Source organism: Pleurodeles waltl, chromosome 10 (genome assembly GCF_031143425.1).
Source record: "Pleurodeles waltl isolate 20211129_DDA chromosome 10, aPleWal1.hap1.20221129, whole genome shotgun sequence".
Classification (NCBI taxonomy): Eukaryota; Metazoa; Chordata; class Amphibia; order Caudata; family Salamandridae; genus Pleurodeles; species Pleurodeles waltl.
In genome coordinates this window covers 122853536-122875875 of record NC_090449.1, presented here as the reverse complement: position 1 = coordinate 122875875, position 22340 = coordinate 122853536, and the positions used below count along the sequence as shown (strand labels likewise).

The 22340-nt window shown below is 44.1% G+C and overlaps 1 protein-coding gene across 1 annotated transcript in view; it reads left to right on the top strand.

The window, feature by feature from the left end:
- The window catches only part of TTYH3 (tweety family member 3), a 283690-nt gene extending 261854 nt beyond the window's left edge, over positions 1-21836 (top strand). Inside the window, exon 14 of the mRNA XM_069209948.1 lies at positions 21751-21836. Coding sequence (XP_069066049.1) covers positions 21751-21768 — 18 coding nt within the window. The 3' untranslated portion in view covers positions 21769-21836. The remainder of the gene's footprint in view (positions 1-21750) is intronic.
- The last annotated feature ends 504 nt before the right edge of the window (positions 21837-22340 follow it).

Genomic DNA, 22340 nt, shown 5'->3' with positions numbered 1-22340 from the left:
CATCACAAACACCCACGCAACATATTACTGAAAACCGCGCACTGGATATGGGGCCGCTACGTTCTGACAGACGACCAAACACCGCCGTACTCCCCCAAGATCCCACTACTAGCAAACTCCAAATTCGCTATTATAGCTCCCAAGGTGGGTCTGGGTGGATGGGTCGACAAAGGCATAACCACAATCGGGGATCTATATAGTGATGGCCTCCCCCTAACGTTCAATGCTCTCTCCGTCAAATATAACTTGGGGCAAGGTGGCTTCATAACATTCGGAGCAGTGCGACAAGTGTTACGCTCCTGCTGGAATTCCGGCAACTCAGAACCCAACATTTCTCCTACACTTCACGACATACTTAGCAGCATAACAGCCCCACTCAATGTATCTAGAACTTACACGATCCTCGCCTCCCACCTAGAACACAGTCAAGAACAAGCAAAGAACAGATGGGACAGCGTACTATCTGAACCCCTATCACAGCGTGCCTGGACCCAGGCCATGAATATGGTAAAAGAAGTATCACGCAACCCACGTTTTAGATATACCCAGTTTAATTATATACACCAAACATACCTCTCACCCCACCGCATCACATGCATGTTTCCCCAAACGCACCAGGCTTGCCCCAGATGTGCTACTCCCGATGCCAACTTTTTTCACATGACCTGGGACTGCCTCCCGGTCCGTACAACATGGAATGATATTATTACTCAGTTGACAGAATGGACGGCCATCATGCTCCCTCCTACACCCGAACTGTGCCTACTGGGCATAGGCCCCCGCCCTAAAAACCGGAAACACTCATTAAGATGCATAGCCTTGGCGCTGGTGATGTACAGGCGCCTTATAGCCATGCATTGGAAAGCACCGGCCGCCCCTGGGATAGATATGTGGCGTGCCGAACTGTTGCGCTGGTCCAAAGCCGAGGCACGGACGTTGCAGCTCCTGTTGGCCAAGGGGATCCCGATGAGGGGCTTAAACACATGGAATTCCTTTGTTACAAAAATAGAAAACAAAGACGACGAACGCCCGCCATGAATACCTCACTAAAAGACAACCCCCGAGATCAAGAACAGACATACCCGTTAATATCATCAAATACTTACTTACACTTGACAATGACACATTTCAACACACACCAGACCACATAATCACAAATGATGGCTCAGGTGCAACCTCGGCAAAGCCTAGCACAGCATCACTAAAGGGAAAAAAAAAAGTTGCGCTGGGGGACGGGATGAGAGAGAACTGGCGGGGTAATAACCGGGCTCGACTACCTCCCAATGAGGCCTAACCCTGCAACTACACATGCCTCGCTGAGTGTCCCCCCCCCCCCCCCTGCCTCCCTGGCATCCGGGGACTCGTTACCACGTAGGCATCTCTGATTACACTTCGCTGGCGCACCACGCGTCGCGGTACACCCCCTCTGGGATCGCCGGTTGGGGAGGGGGCGTAGACCCGGGTGCTACTATCTACTATCTTTGTACTTCTCTGAGTGTGTCTTCCCTCCCTGCCCAAGGCTCGCGCTCGCTGGACCCCTCATGACCCCCCCGACCAATGCCCTCCTACATTTCCCCCCTATCAGTAGACGCTTAATCTTTTAAAGCTTTCTGGTCTTACGCTCTGCCCTGGCTTTGCCCCACCGACCGTGTGTATGCCCATGTCTGTTCGGGCGCTTAGGGCCACCTGTGAGCACTATTGCTCAAGTCACACTCTACTTGACCGTCGGGGGAAGTGAAGAATAAGTCTACAAATGCATGGTACTACGTCCACCTGTATTTCATTTCTATGTTCATTTGTTGTGTTATGCAAAATAAAAATATATTCAAAAAAAAAAACAAGGACACTGGCAAAATTATAACTGCACCTCCTCTGAAGCCAAAGAGGAAACTGGCCTTTCAGGAACAATTGGACACTGCTCAGGCACCGGCTAAAGTGCGAAAGACTAAACAGAAATCTCCACCTCCTAAATTTTCTCCTCCTCAGTCTCCTCCTCATTCTCCTCACTTGCTGGTCTCTCCCCCTACTACTCCTACACCTATACAATCTCCTGTACATTCATTTGATTCACAGCAAGACAATGTGGATCCATGGGATCTGTATGATCCAGATCCCATTCCCGATAACAACCCAGACTGCTATCCCTCCAAGCCATCACCACCGGAGAATAGTACCGGATATACTCAGGTTTTAGCTAGGGCGGCATCCTACCACAATGTCGCCATGCACACTGAGCCCTTAGAGGATGATTTTCTTTTTAACACACTATCCTATACACACACTACCTCTCAGTCCCTTCCCATGCTTCCAGGCATGTTAAAGCATGCACACCAAATATTCCAAGAGCCAATGAAAGCTAGGATAATCACTTCCAGAGTGGAGAAAAAGTATAAGCCACCTTCCTCTGATCCTGCCTTTATAACACAGCAATTGCCTCCTGAGTCTGTAGTCGTAAGCGGGGCCAGAAAAAGAGCGAACTCTGTCATCCGGGATGCACCCCCACTAGACAAGGAGAGCAGAAAATTTGATGCTGCGGGAAAATGGGTAGCATCGCAGGCAGCCAACCAATGGAGGATAGCCAACTCCCAAGCACTGTTGGCTAGATATGATAGGACCCACTGGGATGAGATGAAGGATATAGTACAACATCTCCCCAAAGACCAACAAAAAAGGGTGCAACAAATAGTCGAGGAAGGGCAGGCTATTACAAACAACCAAATCAGGTCAGCCCTAGATTCTGCAGACACAGCAGCTAGAACAATTAATACTGCTGTCACTATACGAATACACGCGTGGCTTAGGTCTTCAGGATTTAAGCCTGAAATAAAACAGACAGTCCTTAATGTGCCGTTTAATCAAAAACAGCTTTTTGGCCCCGAGGTAGACACGGCCATTGAAAAAATGAAAAAAGATTCAGGCTCCGCTAAAGCCATGGGTGCTTTGTATACGACGCAATACAGGGGGTCCTTTCGGAAACCTCAATACAGAGGTGGAGTTAGAACCCAGAAACCTGAGGCATCCACCTCACAAACAAAGTCAACCTACCAACCTCAATATCAACGAGGTGGGTTTAAAGGCAATTACAGAGGCCAATACCCCAGAGGCAGGGGAAAATATCAATCAACCAAACAAGCCTACCAGCAGCCAAAGCAGTGACTTACTCCATCTCTTCCCAACTCACACCTCACCTGTGGGCGGAAGACTGCAAAGGTTCCACAACAATTGGCTACCCTTTACAACAGACAACTGGGTATTATCTATTATCCGCAATGGCTATTGCATAGAATTGGCACAGATTCCCCCAAATACTCCACCAAAACCACACAATCTCTCCACCCAACATATCTCCATGTTGCAAGAAAAAGTAAAATCTCTATTACTCAAACAAGCGATAGAGCTTGTGCCACAAGATCAAAAAGGAACAGGAGTTTACTCACTGTATTTCCTCATCCCCAAAAAAGACGGAACCTTAAGACCAATATTAGATCTCAGAACCCTCAATCTTTACATCCTGTCAAAACACTTTCACATTGTAACACTACAGGATGTGGTCCCACTGCTACAGCAGCAAGATTTCATGGCAACATTAGATCTCAAGGATGCGTATTTTCACATACCCATCCATCCAGCTCACCAAAAATACCTCAGTTTTGTAATTCAGGGAAAACATTACCAGTTCAAAGTGTTACCCTTCGGGATAACAGCTCCCAGAGTATTCACAAAATGCCTGACAGTAGTAGCTGCCTACCTAAGAAGACCGCACATTCATGTCTTCCCATATCTCAACGATTGGCTAATAAAATCCAACAGTCTTACACAGTGTCAAAACCATAAACATTATGTATTACAAACCCTACACACCCTAGGGTTCTCAATAAATTACCAAAAGTCACCATTACAGCCTGTGCAAATACAACAGTATTTAGGGGCAATGCTAAATACTCAAAAAGCGCTTGCAAGGCCAAATACGCAGAGAATACAAGCATTCCAGAATATAAAACACAGATACAGACAGGTCAACAGTACACTGTCAAATTTGTCATGAAAATATTTGGGATGATAGCATCATGTATTGCAATTGTTCCACATGCAAGACTAAACATGCGGCCCTTGCAACAGTGCCTTGCACAACAATGGTCACAAGCACAGGGTCAACTTCGAGATCCAGTGTTGATAGACCGCCAAACATACATGTCCCTTCAGTGGTGGAATTCCACAAATCTAAACAAAGTGCGGCCATTTCAAGACCCTGTGCCTCAGACCATAATCACAATAGATGCATCAATGATTGACTGGGGAGCTCACCTCAACAATCCCAACATCCAAGGACAATGGGATGCCCAACACAAACAGCCAAACAGCTACACATAAATCACTTAGAGTTGTTAGCTGTCTTCCTAGCACTCAAAGCTTTTCAGCCTCTTCCCATTCACAGAAATGTCCTGATCAAAACAGACAACATGACCACCATGTACTACCTGAACAAACAGGGAGGGACACATTCGTCCCAACTCTCCCTCCTAACTCAAAAGATTTTTAAATTGGCAATGCTCAACCAAATTCACCTGGTAGCACCATACATTCCAGGGATACACAACCAATTGGCAGATGTTCTCAGCAGAAATCATCAACAAACACACAAGTGGGAGATTCACCCTCAAGTACTTCAAAAATACTTTCAACAATGGGGAACACCAGACAGAGATCTGTTCGCCACCAGCAAAAATGCCAAAACTTCGCATCCTGATACCCAAATTCCCTATCCAAGGGGAATGCTCTATGGATCAATTGGTCAGGGACATTTGCTTACGCTTTTCCCCCTCTCACACTCATTCCATTTCTAGTCAACAAATTGTGTCAAAACACACTCAATATGATACTCATAGCACCAACGTGGGCACGTCAACCCTGGTACACAACATTATTAGACCTGTCAGTAGTACCACACTTCAAACTCCCAAACAGACCAGACCTGTTAACACAAAACAAAGGGCAGATCAGGCACCCAAATCCCAACACACTCAATCTGGCGATTTGGCTCCTGAGGTCATAGAATTTGGGTATTTACAACTACCATCAGAATGTATGGAAGTAATTAAGCAAGCTAAGAAAAACACTACTAGACAGTGCTATGCGAACAAATGGAAAATATTTGTATATTATTGTCAATCTAAACAAATTGCTCCTCTTACAGCATAAGTACCTGATATTGTATACTATTTACTTCATTTACAAAAATCCAATTCAGCATTCTCTTCCATAAAAATACATCTCACTGCAATTTCCACATATTTGCAAAATGTACAGCACAGCTCTTTGTTTAGAGTTCCTGTTATCAAAGCCTACATGGAAGGCTTAAAACGCATCATTCCACCCAGAACACCTCCAGTTCCTTCATGGAATTTAAACATTGTGCTTACGCGGCTTATGGGCCCACAATTTGAACCTATGCACTCATGTCAAATACAATTCTTAACATGGAATGTTGCCTTCCTAGTCGCAATTACATCATTGCGAAGAGTTAGCGAAATTCAAGCTTTCACTATTGAGGAACCGTTCATACAAGTACACAAACATAAAGTCGTACTACGAACCAACCCTAAATCTCTTCCTAAAGTATTATCACCATTTCATATCAAACAAACAGTGGAACTACCAGTCTTCTTCCCACAGCCAAATTCTGTGGCAGAAAGAGCTCTACATACACTAGACATTAAAAGAGCACTAATGTACTACATAGATAGAACAAAACCATTCAGAAAAACTAAACAGCTATTTGTAGCTTTTCAAAAACCTCATACTGGTAACCCCATTTCAAAACAAGGTTTAGCAAGATGGATAGTAAGATGCATCCAAACTTGTTACGTTAAAGCCAAAGGACAACTCTTAGTTACTCCTAAAGCACATTCCACAAGGAAGAAAGGTGCTAAAATGGCCTTCTTAGGAAACATACCAATGGCTGAAATATGTAGAGCAGCTACTTGGTCAATACCACATACATTTACTAAACACTATTGTGTAGATGTTTTAGCTGCACAGCAAGCCACAGTAGGACAAGCTGTACTAAGAACATTATTTCCAACAACTTCAACTCCTACAGGCTAATCACCGCTTTTATGGGAGGACTAACTGCTTTGTAGTCTATGCACAGCATCTGTACCTGCAGCTTTACATGCCATTGAACAGAAAACGTCACTTACCCAGTGTACATCTGTTCATGGCATGTTCCGCTGCAGATTCACATGCACCCTCCCACCTCCCTGGCAGCCTGTAGTCATTTAAGTTAAACAACACTTGTACATATTTACATATATATAGTTAACATTCCATTAGCATGGACATCTCTTTTCTTTATACTCTATCACTCCTACCTTACCCTCTGCATGAAAACAATCTAACATGAAGTTGATGCCCATGCGCAATGGAGCCGAAGAGGAGGAGTCACTTGATTTCCGTGACTCAAAAACATTTATTTGAAGAAAAACAACTTGTAACACTCCGAGCCCAACACCAGATGGCAGAAGTATGCACAACATGTGAATCTGCAGCGGAACATGCCACGAACAGATGTACACTGGGAAAGTGACATTTTCCATATATATATATATATATATATATATATATATATATATATATATATGTTCGATGGCATGTGTAGCTGCAGATACACATGCTGTGCATTATCCTGCCATCTAGTGTTGGGCTAGGAGTGTTACAAGTTGTTTTTCTTCGAAGAAGTCTTTTCGAGTCACGAGACCGAGGGACTCCTCCCTTTTGGCTCCATTGCGCATGGGCGTCGACTCCATCTTAGATTGTTTTCTTTCCGCCATCGGGTTCGGACGTGTTCCTCTTCGCTCCGTATTTCGAATCGGGAAAGTTTGCTAATTATCGAAAATTCGACGGTATTGCACGCGCTCGGTACCGGTTTAGTGTTAGGATATCGACACCGATAGAAAAAGCGCTCCGGCGGCCCTTCGGGGCTTCCGCTCTTCAGCAGGGCCTGGTCGGCCCGACCGCGTCCATCGACGAAACTAATGGACTGGACCCCCTTCCGCTTCTGCCCGAATTGCCATGCGAAGTATAGACCAACACTTGGTCTGTAACCTGTGTCTATCACCGGAACACAGGGAGGATACCTGCGAGGCCTGCCGGGCATTTCGATCGAAAAAGACCCTACACGATCGAAGAGCCAGAAGACTGCAAATGGCGTCGACACCGACAGAACAGATCGACGTCGAGGAGGAGGAAAGAATCTCCATACAAGAGACGGACTCAGACGACTTCCGAAAGTGAGCTACCCACGACAACTCAGAAAACTGTGAGTAAAACTGCCCCGTCCAAGACTCTCTCCAAGATCATAACGGCCAAGGGGATGCCACCGGCAACAGGCCATGGCTTTACCCATCAAAAACACGGTGACCAACCATCAGCACCGAAAAAGGCCTCACAACTGCCGAAAACATCAGACTCCGGTCGAGATTCCGGCTCCGAATGATCTCGACACCGAGAGTTCGACACACCCAAAATAAAGAAAGTTGTTTCGGAACCGAAAAAGACTGTTTCCAAACCTTCGGTACTGAAAAAGGCAGCCTCGGAGCCGAAAGTAGGCTCTTACACGGAAGAGCACGGACTTTCCAGCAAAATGCAACAACATAGATTTGAGCAGGAAATAAGTATGGGGGAACCAGACCATTCTCAAAGGAGGCTGCACATCCAGAAAGAGACTGGCAAAATTCAAACTCTTCCTCCAATTAAAAGAAAGCTGGCATTTCAAGGGTCAAAAATGCAGCCAAAGGCAAAGGTGGCTAGAGACAAAACACCACCACCAAGGTTTTCGCCACAGCCTTCTCCACTACATTCGCCACAGCTGTCCCCAGTAACAACACCCCCAATGCAGTCACCAACACATACGGGGATGATGCAGGATGACCCGGATGCATGGGACTTGTATGATGCACCGGTCTCCGATAACAGTCCAGATTGTTACCCGGCAAGGCCGTCGCCTCCAGAGGACAGCACTGCATACATGCAGGTGTTATCAAGGGCAGCTACATTCCACAATGTAGCAATGCATTCAGAGCCAATAGAGGATGACTTCCTATTTAACACCTTGGCATCCACCCACAGTTCCTACCAAAGTCTGCCAATGCTTGCTCAAGCACGCAAAACCAGCCATCCAGGACCCAGTGAAAGGCAGAGCTATCACGCCCAGGGTGGAGAAAAAATACAAACCTCCCCCAGGAGGTGTTTATAACACAGCAACTGACACTAGATTCGGTGGTCGTGGGAGCAGCAAGGAAGAGGGCAAACTCCCAATCATCAGGAGACGCACCACCGCCTGACAAGGAAAGTCGGAAGTTCGATGCTGCGGGCAAACGAGTGGCAGCACAAGCAGCCAATCAATGGCGAATTGCCAACTCGCAAGCTCTACTGGCTCGCTACGACAGGGCACACTGGGACGAGATGCAACATATAATACAGCACTTGCCCAAGGAACACCAGAAACATGCCCAACAGGTTGTTGAAGAAGGACAAGCAATTTCCAACAACCAGATAAGGTCTGCACTGGACTCGGCAGACACAGCAGCACGGACAGTGAACACTGCGGTAACCATTTGCAGGCATGCATGGTTATGGAGCTCAGGTTTTAAACGGGAAATCCAGCAAGCTGTGTTAAATATGCCTTTTAACCAGGAACAATTGTTTGGGCCAGCGGTGGACACGGCAATTGAAAAACTAAAAAAGGACACAGACACGGCCAAAGCCATGGGCGCGCTCTACTCCCCACAAAGCAGAGGCACTTTTAGAAGGCCACAGTTTAGAGCGGGGTTTCGTACCCAAACCCCAGAGCCTTCCAACTCACAAGCCAGACCCACCTATCAGGGGCAGTACCAGAGAGGAGGATTTGGAGGCTCTTACAGGGGTGGTTAATTCCCAAGAGCAAGGGGAAAATTCCAAAGCCCTAAAACAACTCCAGCCAAACAGTGACTTCAAAGTCACAAACCCTCAACACTTAACACCAGTGGGGGGGGAGACTTACTGCATTCTACAAAAACTGGACAAACATAACTACAGAGCATGGGTCCTAGCCATTATCCAACATGGTTATTGCATAGAATTCATAAATTTCCCACCAGATGTGCCCCCAAGAGCACAAAATGTCCAAACAACACTTAGACCTGTTACAGCTAGAAGTCCAAGCATTGTTACAAAAAGAAGCAATAGAACTAGTACCCAACCATCAAAAAGGAACAGGTGTCTACTCCCTATATCTCCTAATTCCAAAGAAAGACAAAACGTTGAGACCCATATTAGACCTCAGAACGCTAAATCTCTACATCAAATCAAATCACTTCCACATGGTAACACTTCAAGACGTGATTCCCTTGTTTAAAAAACAGGACTACATGTCAACATTAGATCTCAAGGATGCATATTTCCACATACCCATACATCCTTCTCACAGGAAATACTTAAGGTTTGTAATCCAGCGCGTGCATTACCATTTCAAGGTGTTACCGTTAGGGATAACAACAGCCCCAAGGGTATTCACAAAATGTCTTGCAGTAGTAGCCGCTCATATAAGGAGACAGCACATGCACGTATTCCCATACTTAGACGATTGGTTAATAAAACCCAGCACTCAGCAACAGTGTCTTCTTCACACGCAATACGTTATAGAAACTTTACACAAACTAGGGTTTTCTATAAATTACCAAAAATCACATCTGCAACCATCCCAGATACAACAATACTTGGGAGCAACACTCAACACACAAAAGGCGATTGCCACTCCAAGTCCCCAAAGGATACAAGCTTTCCAAAAAATAGCATTAAACATGCAGCCAAACCAACACTACCAGGTGAAGTTTGTAATGAAACTTCTAGGCATGATGTCTTCATGCATAGCCATTGTCCCAAACGCAAGACTACACATGCGGCCCTTACAACAGTGCCGAGCAAAACAATGGACACAAGCACAGGGTCAACTCCAAGATCTAGTGTTGATAGACCGCCAGACACACTTCTCGCTTCAATGGTGGAACCCTATAAATTTAAACCAAAGGCGGCCATTCCAAGACCCAGTGCCTCAATACGTGATCACAACAGATGCTTCCATGATGAGGTGGGGAGCACACCGCAACCAGCACAGTGTACAGGGACAATGGGACATTCAACAAAAACAACTGCACATAAATCAGTTAGAACTGTTGGCAGTGTTTCTAGCATTGAAAGCATTTCAACCACTGATAGCCCACAAACACATTCTTGTCAAAACAGACAACATGATAACAATGTATTACCTCAACAAACAAGGAGGGTCACACTCGTCACAACTGTGTCTCTTAGCACAAAAGATTTGGCATTAGGCGATTCACAATCACATTCGCCTAATAGCACAATACATCCCAGGTATTCAAAACCAGTTAGCCGACAATCTCAGTCGAGATCACCAACAAACACACGAATGGGAAATTCATCCCCAGATCCTACAAGATTACTCATTCCTTATCTGGTAAACAAACTGAGTCAAAACAGACTCAAACTAATACTCATAGCACCAACTTGGGCTCACCAACCGTGGTACACAACACTGCTGGACCTATTAGTAGTACCTCACATGAAATTACCAAACAGGCCAGATCTGTTAACTCAACACAAACAACAGATCAGACACCCGAATCCAGCATCGCTCAATCTAGCAATCTGGCTCCTGAAGTCTTAGAATTTGGACACTTAGACCTTACACAAGAATGTATGGAGGTCATTAAACAAGCTAGGAAACCTACTACAAGACATTGTTATGCAAACAAACGGAAAAGATTTGTTTACTACTGCCACAATAATCAAATTCAACCAATCCATGCTTCCGCAAAGAACATTGTAAGTTACTTATTACACTTACAAAAGTCTAAACTAGCATTATCTTCTATTAAAATACATCTCACAGCAATATCTGCGTATCTGCAGATTACACATTCAACATCGCTTTTTAGAATCCCAGTTATCAAAGCATTTATGGAGGGATTAAAGAGAATCATACCACTGAGAACACCACCAGTACCTTCGTGGAACCTTAATATTGTATTAACACGACTCGTGGGACCACCATTTGAACCCATGCACTCTTGTGAAATGCAATACTTAACTTGGAAGGTAGCCTTCCTAATAGCTATCACATCTCTTAGAAGAGTAAGTGAGATACAAGCATTCACTATACAAGAACCCTTTATACAAATACATAAACATAAAGTGGTTCTCCGTACAAATCCTAAATTCTTACCAAAGGTTATATCACCATTCCACCTAAACCAAACAGTGGAACTCCCAGTCTTCTTTCCACAACCTGACTCAGTAGCCGAAAGAGCCTTACATACATTAGACATAAAAAGAGCACTAATGTATTACATTGACAGAACAAAACAGTTTCGCAAAACAAAACAATTGTTTGTAGCCTTCCAAAAACCTCATGCAAGAAATCCTATATGCAAGCAAGGCATTGCCAGATGGATAGTGAAATGTATTGAAACTTGCTATATTAAAGCAAAAAGAGAACTACCTATTACACCAAGAGCGCATTCCACTAGGAAAAAAGGCGCCACAATGGCTTTTCTAGGAAATATACCTATGACAGAAATTTGTAAGGCAGCCACATGGTCGACGCTTCATACATTCACAAAACATTACTGTGTAGATGTGTTAACAACACAACAAGCCACAGTAGGAAAGGCTGTATTACGAACATTATTTCAAACAACTTCAACTCCTACAGGCTAAGCCACCGCTTTTGGGGAGATTACTGCTTATTAGTCTATGCACAGCATGTGTATCTGCAGCTACACATGCCATCGAACGGAAAATGTCACTTACCCAGTGTACATCTGTTCATGGCATGAGACGCTGCAGATTCACATGCGCCCTCCCACCTCCCCGGGAGCCTGTAGCCGTTATAAGTTGAATGAAAATTGTAAATTTGTAAATAAATACTATTTTAATACACATTATGTACATACATACTTACTCCATTGCATGGGCACTTTTAGTATATTCACAACTCCTACCTCACCCTCTGCGGGGAAAACAATCTAAGATGGAGTTGACGCCCATGCGCAATGGAGCCGAAAGGGAGGAGTCCCTCGGTCTCGTGACTCGAAAAGACTTCTTTGAAGAAAAACAACTTGTAACACTCCGAGCCCAACACTAGATGGCAGGATAATGCACAGCATGTGAATCTGCAGCGGCTCATGCCACGAACAGATGTACACTGGGTAAGTGACATTTTCCATATATATATATATCTGTTGAAAAAACAATGGTCAAAATGAACCTTTGATTGGCATTTTTATAGCGCCGTAACAATGCATGTTTTAAAAATCTCAGACATTCATCTAAAATCGATCGGTAAATTCGTTATGGATTCAAATAAAAACCAAAAAATTCCTGAATTTCACAAATTATGTTTATGACCACAATTCATAACTTACGCAACAGCCATGCAAACAATAACTCACAAACCAAATGCAATGTGGTATAGTCGTTATGGTGTCAAATTAAAACTGAAAATTTCCAGAAATTCACAAATTATGGTTATGACCACAATTCATAACTTTGCAACAGCCATGCAAACCATAACTCACAAACCAAATGCAATGCTCATAATGCCATCATTAATGAAACGGATAGAATTACAAATGTTGAAAATCATTTTACAGATTATACTTACCTCCTTGTCAGAGACAGCTATGTGAAGTACTATGGTTCTATTTTGCTTTTATGTGTTGTTTGTTAATTGGTATAAGTATTGTGAGGTCATGAGCATTGCATTTAGGGCATGAGTTATGGTTTGTATCGCGGTTGTGTGAGTTATGGATTGTGGTCCTAACCATGCCATCCAAATTTCAGAGATTTTTTTTTTTTTTTAAACATTAAGGTGTTTTAACAATGCCAAACATAACTTCCTTTTAGCATTTCTTAGTATTTTTATGATAACCAGTTTTATTGATTTCAAAAGTATACATAAAATAACACTGTACTTGACCATTATCATCGCCACTTCTCTCACCCCACCTGGACTTGCATATAGAAATACATTTGAGCAACCTATATATAACCCATCAGCCCACCATTTCCCGCATATTTGTTACTGCTTATGAGGGTAACCCCTTGTCCCATAAATGGGCTCCTCTTGTGTTGCGCACTAGTCCATGTCCCATTTGGTTACCGTTGGTGTGCTTGTCAGTTTCAATTTACGGGCAATATCTCTCATTGCCACTATTGTGGCCATCTCGATTAGATATGATTCCCCCCAAGTACTGATGACATCTTCCAGGATTCCTAGTAGAGCCTCTTTTGGTCACGGGGTAGTGTGTACCCCAGGGATTGGGAGAGGGCGGACATAATGTGTTGTCAGTAAGTAGTGATTAGAGGGCACAGCCATATCTTGTGGAACAACTGTGCACCTGGACTCGGACCAAGGAAGCAGGTGGGGAACAATACCCTAATATGTGCCATAATTTAAGGTGAATAATATAGGTACATTGAAGACAGTTCAATTGAATCAATCTTGAGAGGGAGGATATAATGATCTCATGCCATACGGGCCTACTGTCACTCTGTGTCATCAATGGGACCAACTTAGGCTCTTCACTTGCTCTTCAAAGGGGTGAAGATGTCAAGAGTGCTATTAATCATGGTGTAAAAGATGCCTGATGCCCCACCCCTCCCCTGTTTTCCAACAATAACTAAGCTTCCAATAGATTGTATTCCAGGCATGTGACAACGTCTTCATTGTACATTGTAAAGGCTCACCAAAGATTGTTCAGGAGTTCATGGCATGAAGCGCTTTAAGTTTTGTCCTTCTGTTAAACGGTTTAAAAAATTGTAATATGACAGGGGAGTGCTGTCCGCAGAAGAATGCTTAGGCGTATTTGATCTCATGTATTTTATTTATTAGGGATCTAATGTTTTTAGGTCAACAACCCCCCTTTTTATCGCTCATGTTTTAATGTATATTGTTATCTGTTTTAAGGATATGTTTGTTCTAAAATAAACATGATTGATTGATTGTAAAGGCATGCCTGACTTGCAGCTATTTTTGAAACTACATCTTGGAGAGTGCGTGTTGTCTGGAGGTCCTGAAAGGACTTAAGTGGTTCACAGTCCAAATGTCATTGTAAGTCAATATATCTATTTTATCCCATGCCTGAAAGCCTAGGATGCTGGAGGTATGCCTAAGACGGTGATCCTTCCACAATGGGGTCTGTCTAGTAAGTGAGTTCCGGCACTTCATGGACCGCAGCGCCCACTTATCAAGTCTGGAAGACCACTTGTGTCACCTCCTTAAGACATTTGGAGATTGGGTCTCCATAGAGCAAGCTCCTGAAACTATATAGGTTTAATAGGTATAGTTTGGACATATATGCGGTGTCGCAGATTGGACTCTTGCTCTAGGCAAGACTGCTGGTTTAAGGATGACAGTACTTTTGTTTGTAGGTGACTATGCCTATCCTACAACAAGTCGCAGCTGTCGTCCCAACCCTTCCGGCTCACTAGCAGCACCTCACCAAAAACCCAAATAGTAAAAGGTGATTTGTGGCAGCCTTTACGCATGGACTTTAGAGTAAGACATCTCAGGGAGTGGCGTGGTTAAACAGAGATTACCCCTTTCTCACAGATACATCATGACTCACCCAAACACAGGCAATAACGACGATGCAGTATAATTTCAATAGTTTTTATTTAACACAACTGCAATCTGCGATAAATTGCATGGGCTGCAATGATTAGGTAATGAACAGTGCAAGAAACAGAATTGTAAAGTCAAGAGTCATTATTACAAAGACCCCCACCATCTTGCAATAGTATGAAATGATAAGGTGTGTGATATCTCGTGATACCCTAATATGATACGCCCAACCTCCTACCTAAAGGAGAGCTAGGTTTGTTAAACCTAATCTGCCAATGCCGTGTCCATGAGAGGAGCACCCAACCCTCGTTACCTTGGAATGAGGTCTATCTCAGACTCCGCAGGGACATGAAGACTGGGTCAGCGTCAAGACGACGTGCAGCATTGATATCAGCGATGGCGGCGATGCTCTCTGTTCGGAATCCCTCTGATTATCTATCTAAAGTGTGATGTATTTATACAGATCTACTAGGACCCCTGACGTAGGTGTGTTCCCAAACAATGGATAACAGACATGCTTGGGGCAACAATTATTATAAACAATTCCTTTGAAAGTATAGAGAGGGAAAGTCCCTAAGCGTGAACACCTACTGTTTGTTTGTCTTTGTCACTTGATCTTGACGCCTTAGCGCGGTGCCACTGATAATGCAAAGCATAACAAGTGGCCTATCTATAAACAAGGCAGCCATCTTAGCAGAATTAAATAATCAAATGGGCTAAGACAGAGCAAGCTAAGTAGGTTAAAAGTCACTAGGTGACGGGGGCACGAGTCTGCAAGCCAAAAGGCTAAGCTAACTCCTGCTATCCCATTAAAACAAACTAGGATTCACTACACCCTCCCCATTGCCGTAACAGGTATGACGAAGGTACATTAACCCAAATGCTAAAATTTCTCTGAACTAAAAAGCTAAAAGCATAAAAACTAGCTAAAAACACTTTTTCAAAATGTGTTAAAAAAGGAGTAAAATAGTTAGCTAAAATACATACAGAGATGTTAATGTTAACCATGACAAGCACAGTGGGCCAAAGCAAAGTCAATTTGAATGCATATTTTTAATCGGGACTTGCAAGCCAATTCATCAAATTATTTGTTGTAATCATGATCTCAAAGAGTGTCATCGAAGTCCCCAACCAAGGACCTCAAAAATGAGTCCACATTATCTGATGTTAAATCGAGCGCCGGGCAGGCAAACGGATCCACAGAGCAGTAGTGCGCATCAGCCCCTAGTATAAAGCCATCTGCTGCAATGCCATCGCCCATGGTAGACATTAGAACGGAAGGCTCATAGGTGGCCTCGCGAGCAACCTTAGTCTCAAGGGGCATGACTGTGTATGAACCCTAATCGGGGACATCAGCAGTTCGTCATCCACAGGAGATGTCAGTGCAACAGCAAGACAGACCATAGGCAGGTGTTCGAAGACGCACCACACGCAGCAGAAAACTGGTTGTACGCACCAGAGAAGTGGCCGAAATGACAACGACCAATCATGCTCCAATTCCACCAGCAAGGGTGCACCGAAGATCCGAACCATGCGTTCACGGCACAGTGGAGTTGGTGGGAGCGGCTCCATTACTCTGCATAGCTGGAAAGAAACAACCACTGCGAATCAGAAGAAATAGCAGCAGTAGTCCGCCAATCAATACCAAAATAATCGGAAAACCACCAAACACACTTAAAAAGAGCGGACGGATGGCTGATGGGATGACTCCGAATACAGTCTGGAAGATGGACACGAAACCAGACCCGACAGACTTAAAGAAATGGACAATCCCGGTAGTGCTTGAAGCATTGAATATTCTGGATACCATTTCTCGGGGAAGTTGGTATTTAATAGGGATTGTATCTTGGCTGATGACTACGTTATCTGGAGAGCATACGTTTCTCTAGCGGATGTCAAGGCGACCTGTTTTTGAAACAATAGCGCCTTTAGTCTGCTCAGCTTGTCATAGTTCACATTAATAGTATCTATGTGGGGCCACATGTCAGATACTTTTATCTCTCATGTGTGGGGGAATAAAACATGTCCTCAACACGTAACGACCTTTGCGACTGAGATAGCGTAGGCAATTCCTGGTCACATGCCACAACAACTTTGATTGCTCAGTACCACATAAATTCCATTGGAAAGTACATGAAATACCGGTCGAATCAAAGGGACAGGAGTACCCTTCAGAAAACAGGCCAAGTTCGCGACCCCCGCATTGCAAAGGCCGTGAAGGGACACCTGCTTACATATCATTGAATGACTAACAGTAGTCTCACAGTCGCTTCTGCTAAGAAAGACCTCTGTTTCGCCATTCAGACATTTGTAATCAAAGGGCAGCTCCCATTCTGCCTTACTATAGCTATCGCCTAGTCGCTCATGCCTGCCCACTGCAAGATGTTTCAGGCAGCTTGAGAAACGAAAGGTCAAAATGGGTAAATTAATTATGCCATGTAAGAGCCAAATAGTTGAAGGACTCTGCTACCGTGAAGGGCAACTTTTCTAACTTCTCTACGTGAAGCATGGTGAAACTAGCTTCCCTTTTAGCCATTGTCTGTTGTTCCACGGAAGGTTAAAGGAAGTGAATAATTCACTCCCGTTAATATACTTCCATGGAATGAGGCAATTTTTCAGCGTCTATAACGTCTTACCCAGCTGCATGATAGAAGGTAGCTGTGTTTGTCCATGGTATAACCGGGACAAGTCTGTCTGAAACACACTTGGCACCCATTAGTGTCAGTTGGCCATATTAACCACCCAGGACTGGAAAGTGAAGAATTATAGGTACCAGCCTTAACCATTTCATCTAGCGTTTCCCGGTGATATTAAGGAAATATTGCCAATCTTTAAACCTTGCCGGTGTTGGGATACTGGGCGTGTTCATGTCTCTAATTTTTGCTAACCCCAGACAGGATGTCTGTTGAATAGTGTCATTTAAAAAAATAATTTGCCTGGGAATCAGGCATGCTCGAAATAAAGCTTCCCTACCCTGTATCTGCCAATCTTGTGTGCCCCATACACCTTTTACGTCAACAGTGCTCTTCCAGTATTCGTAACCTTCAACTGCGAGCCAGGAAACAAAAGAATCTGAATAGATCAGTTTTGTGTTTAGCAAATTTATCCTAATTTGTGATGGAGGTAATTTGAAATAATACGACTCCGCATTTTTCGTGTCATGCCCAGACAAATAGATACATTTATCAGTATAGTGTTTTGGGTTCCCCACTGGTGGTGTTAAACAGTGTTCGCACTGTGTATAGTTCAATACTGGCCTGTGTCTAGTGGCACGGTGTAGGTAGTAATGTCCCCAATTGTTGTAACCGAACATTTCCCCATAATTCATTGTATGTTCATATACATCATCACTTTCAAATATGGAATAGTCCTTTATTTCAGTTAGCATGGAATCAACTGTTTGGACATCCCAATCATCAGATACAACATAAGGGGTAATCACATCTGTCAGATATTTTGAACATGTATGGAATTTGAATAACCTCAGTAGGCCCGTATATATCAAATGGAACATTGTCCCACACAATCCCATCAGAAATCGGTATTGCTGTAATATTTACAAGGGACAAGTCTCTTCGGACCTTATGTGAGGAATGATATGGAGTTAAAACTTCATCCACAGGCTCAACAGAGGAGCGTTCAGGAATATAGTGACTATTTATAAGCAAAAAGAAAACAGTCACAAAACCAACCCAAAAAAATATTGCTGAAAATGTCAAACAGAACCATAAATAGTTCCATGGGTAGATTAAATAGTTCTTTTTAAGCCATTGATACAGCTTACTTGTTGAAACATTGTCAATCACAGTAGTGGATGAGTATTAATATTAATATTAATGAAATAGCCAGAGGCAGTCTCTGCAAAAACTGGAGCCGGTGCATTACTTGTACATTGGTCCACTTCACGTGGAGGCTCTTGGTAGACAGTGTCATCAGTCTGTGAAGTGTTCTTGTAAAAAACAGCCAAATCTTGAACAGGAGCTGTCATTGAAGTGGTAACTGGAACTAGCAAAAGTTTGTTCCCCGCCCTCCCCATGGTCGAGGAGGTATCTGGAACAGCGTTGGACATTGTTGCATAGTCCGTAGTAGTGTTGTTCATCCTACTATGTAGATGTATGTCCTGTTGGGTAGTGAGAGGGAATCGGGAACCACCCAAGGGACCTCTTGGTCTACTGTGAAGGATCGGCCACATGGTGTAATTTGATGTCATCAACGGAAATTAATCTGTTTGTTCGAGAACCAGACAGTGGTGGTAAGATGACAGCCCTGGTACCTTGAGTTCCCAAGACTGGTACAGGTGCTCTGTATGATGGACCAAATTCCTTCTTCACAGCGATCTTCTCACGAACCAGATCCCCAACTTTAGGAATCCAGCCAGTCGAAGTTTTCGCTAAATCCCTTATTTCTAAGGTGGCAGCACTGGTAGATGATTTATCATTACGAAATTGCTGAAGCTCCTGTAAGACAGTGAGACGTTCATTTATGTCAAATGGTGTTTCTGCTGCCACCAAACCAGAGGCATCAAGATCTGGGACATACATAGTTATCCCAAAGAGAACCTCATAAGAAGTGCGTCCCCCCAAGGACCGTCTTGGCAGATTATTCAGTGTTCTCTGGACCCCATATAGGTGATGAAGCCAACTGCAGCCTGAACCTAATACCCAAGCTGTTAAGGACTACTTTAGATCACGGTTCCACCTCTCCACGACCGAATTTCCCTCGGGATGATATGGTGAGGAGTAATGGAGTTCAATACCTATCGTCCTCATGGTGTCCCTGAATGCCTTTGAGGCAAATGCAGGGCCCTGGTCCGAATGGAATGTTGCAACCGCATATGTACCGATAAAGATCAGCAAGTCTTTTATAACTGTTCAAGCATCAGCCGACCGCTGCAGCCATACCCACAGGAATCTAGAACAAGAATCTACAGCAACTAAATTATATTTGTATGCACCATCAGGTTGTAGTGGACCGCAATGGTCCAGGTACACACACTGTAGTGGCCTGCTGGACACTAAGAGGGATGTCTGCGGTGGGCGTTTGATATTAGAGCACTTTATCTGCTGGCAAATGTCACAGCAAAGGACATATTTCTTTGTCCGTCTGCATAGACTAGGCTAGCAGAAGCGTTTCTGTAAGGGTGTTATCGTGGCCGAAATACCAGCATGTGCAGAAGCGACACCCTCATGCGCTGCTTTTACTAGATCTAATCTCTGGTCTTCGTTGGGGATCACTCAATCTCCAACCCCAGGAATTGTTGCGTAGGCAACATTCTGTGCACTGATATGCTAATAATAGTTCGTAGGGTATCCCTTTGGAAGGGGCTTACCTACAGCCGAAGCTTTCACGGCAGTCAGTATTTCATTATCCAATCTTGTATGTGAACGAGTCACTGCAGCCACAGAAGCCGTAGCTACTGCAGATTTGGCTGCTTCATCAGCCATGGTGTTGCCTGTAACGTGTACTCCTACACGTTGATGGCCCAATGTATGTACTACATGGGCACATGGTAGCTTATCCTTAAGATCAGCCACCCTCCCCCACAATGTCTTGTGTTTAATGGTGTTCCATTGGTGTAGAATCTCTAAACCCCTTCAGTTTCCAATGATTAAGATAATCGTATGACTGAACGCAGTAGTATGAATCACAGACTATTAAAGTCAGGTATTCTGTTTCTGTGTGTTCGAGTGCTAGTATAAGAGCTTTAAGTTCAGCCAACTGAGCTGTGCAGTCCTCTAGGGTCTGCGTGTAGGTATTGTGAGGGTGGAAGACTCCATCTGCCATCACTCCGCTCACTGCTGTGCAAGCAGCTGAGTATTGATGTTTAGTACCTACAGCTGGTTGTGCTGAACCATCAGTGTATATGACAGTATGGTATCTGTCTAATGGCACGATATTTAGAGGAGCGGGGCACTCCTGTTCATACTGGAGAAACTCTTGTGTCTGAAGTTTTGGATAAAAAAATAATCGACATCAGTGGCGGTCAGAGACGTTGCCCACTGTATCCAACGTGGATGTAATGCTTTTGCGTTAGGAACGCTTGCTTTGGTGACAGCCTCTAAGGCCGGCACCAGGGTAACGACAATAATGCGTTTTCCCTGGGCAAGTGGCTCTACTTTATGACAGCCATCTGAACTGCTGTGAGAATCTTTTCTGTAGGTGCAAAACGCTGTTCTGCATTACAGTATAAATGTGATTTATATGCGATGGGTACCGTGTCACCTTCGTTGAAGGTGACATAAGTAAATCCAATGTCACCAGCAATTATTCTGATGACCAAATTTGTTTTATTGTCACATGTGTGCAAGTGTTTAGCTTCTAGCATGTCCTGTTGCATTTCCCTAAGGATGCGTGTGTGTTCAGCTGTCCAGTGTCTGCTAGAAAAATTGGGCTGAACCAAGTCATAAAGTGGCTTGATACGTTGTGCATAGTCTGGAATGGATGTTCTGCCAAAGTTAAAGAAACCTAGTAATGACTGTAGTTTCCTAAGGGTGTTAGGAGGGTGCAGTTTAGCACATTTCTCTAGAAAGTGCGGTGCCAGACTCTTCCCCTCGTTCGATAGCTCATATCCCTGGAACAGTACACTGAGAAAGGCAATCTTACTTTTCTTAAAGTTTAATTTGTAACCGAGGTCCGCAAATCCCAAAATTATCTGATCGACCCTTACAAGATGAATGTCGAGGTCGTCGTCTGTGAGATATATGTCATCCACGTAGGATACCGCCTCAGAATCAATATCATGTAATAATGACATTACACTGGCTGAAAATAGCCTTGGGCTGCAGCTTTACGGTGCGCCTTGACAGGAAGGTAGTTGTGGTTGCAAGGTGCCGAATTGATTGACTCAGTCGGTCCAAACGGGCAGCAGTGTTGCGCTCTCTGCGCCTTGCATGGGCCCTATCTGCCACCATTTCCCTGACCAAGTCGTTGATGGAGCTTTTGAGGTTTGCTGTGTTGTTGTTCATGGCAGTGAATTGGTTGTCCACATTGGCAAAACCCTGGGACAGGGTCTGTTGCAGTCTGTGCAGGTTCCTATTCATAACCCGCTTGTGTTTATTTTGCAGCCGGTGACTTCGCAGTAAGGGTGCCTCCAGTCCTAGAAATTGTTCACCGGTGACATCCTCCTCACTGGCTGACTGTGTTGGACGTTGCCATCTCCGCCTAGACCCAGATGACCTATGTGGCCGACTCCCACTCATCAGTGGCCCCGGTGTCATGTTGCCTGCCTCTATATCAAGATCTGTCTCATTGGTAGTGTCTCGTGCATGTTGGACGAGTGGTGTAGTCATGCACTCCCCTGCAGTTACACTGGCTGCCTCGTCTGCTGTGTTGGTGGCTGGTTCGTCTCCCTGCACAGTAGGCTTGTTGGTGGGTCCTTGTGGGAGACCTGTGGGACACGGGATACACTGTCAGTGCCTCACATATGTTTAGTGTCTCAGAATAAATTGTTCTCAAAAGTTGGACTACTGTACTACATTGCCCATAATGCATTGCTCTGTAGGTTGCAATATGTGAATGGAGCATATCTGGAGGATGCATGCTTTTGTGTATTGTGGTTGTGTGGCATGGTGCATTGAGTGGTGTAAGTAAGTGATTTTTGGTACTTACTTTTGGTTGTTCCCGGAGCAGAACTGTCCAGATCTCCAATTCCTAT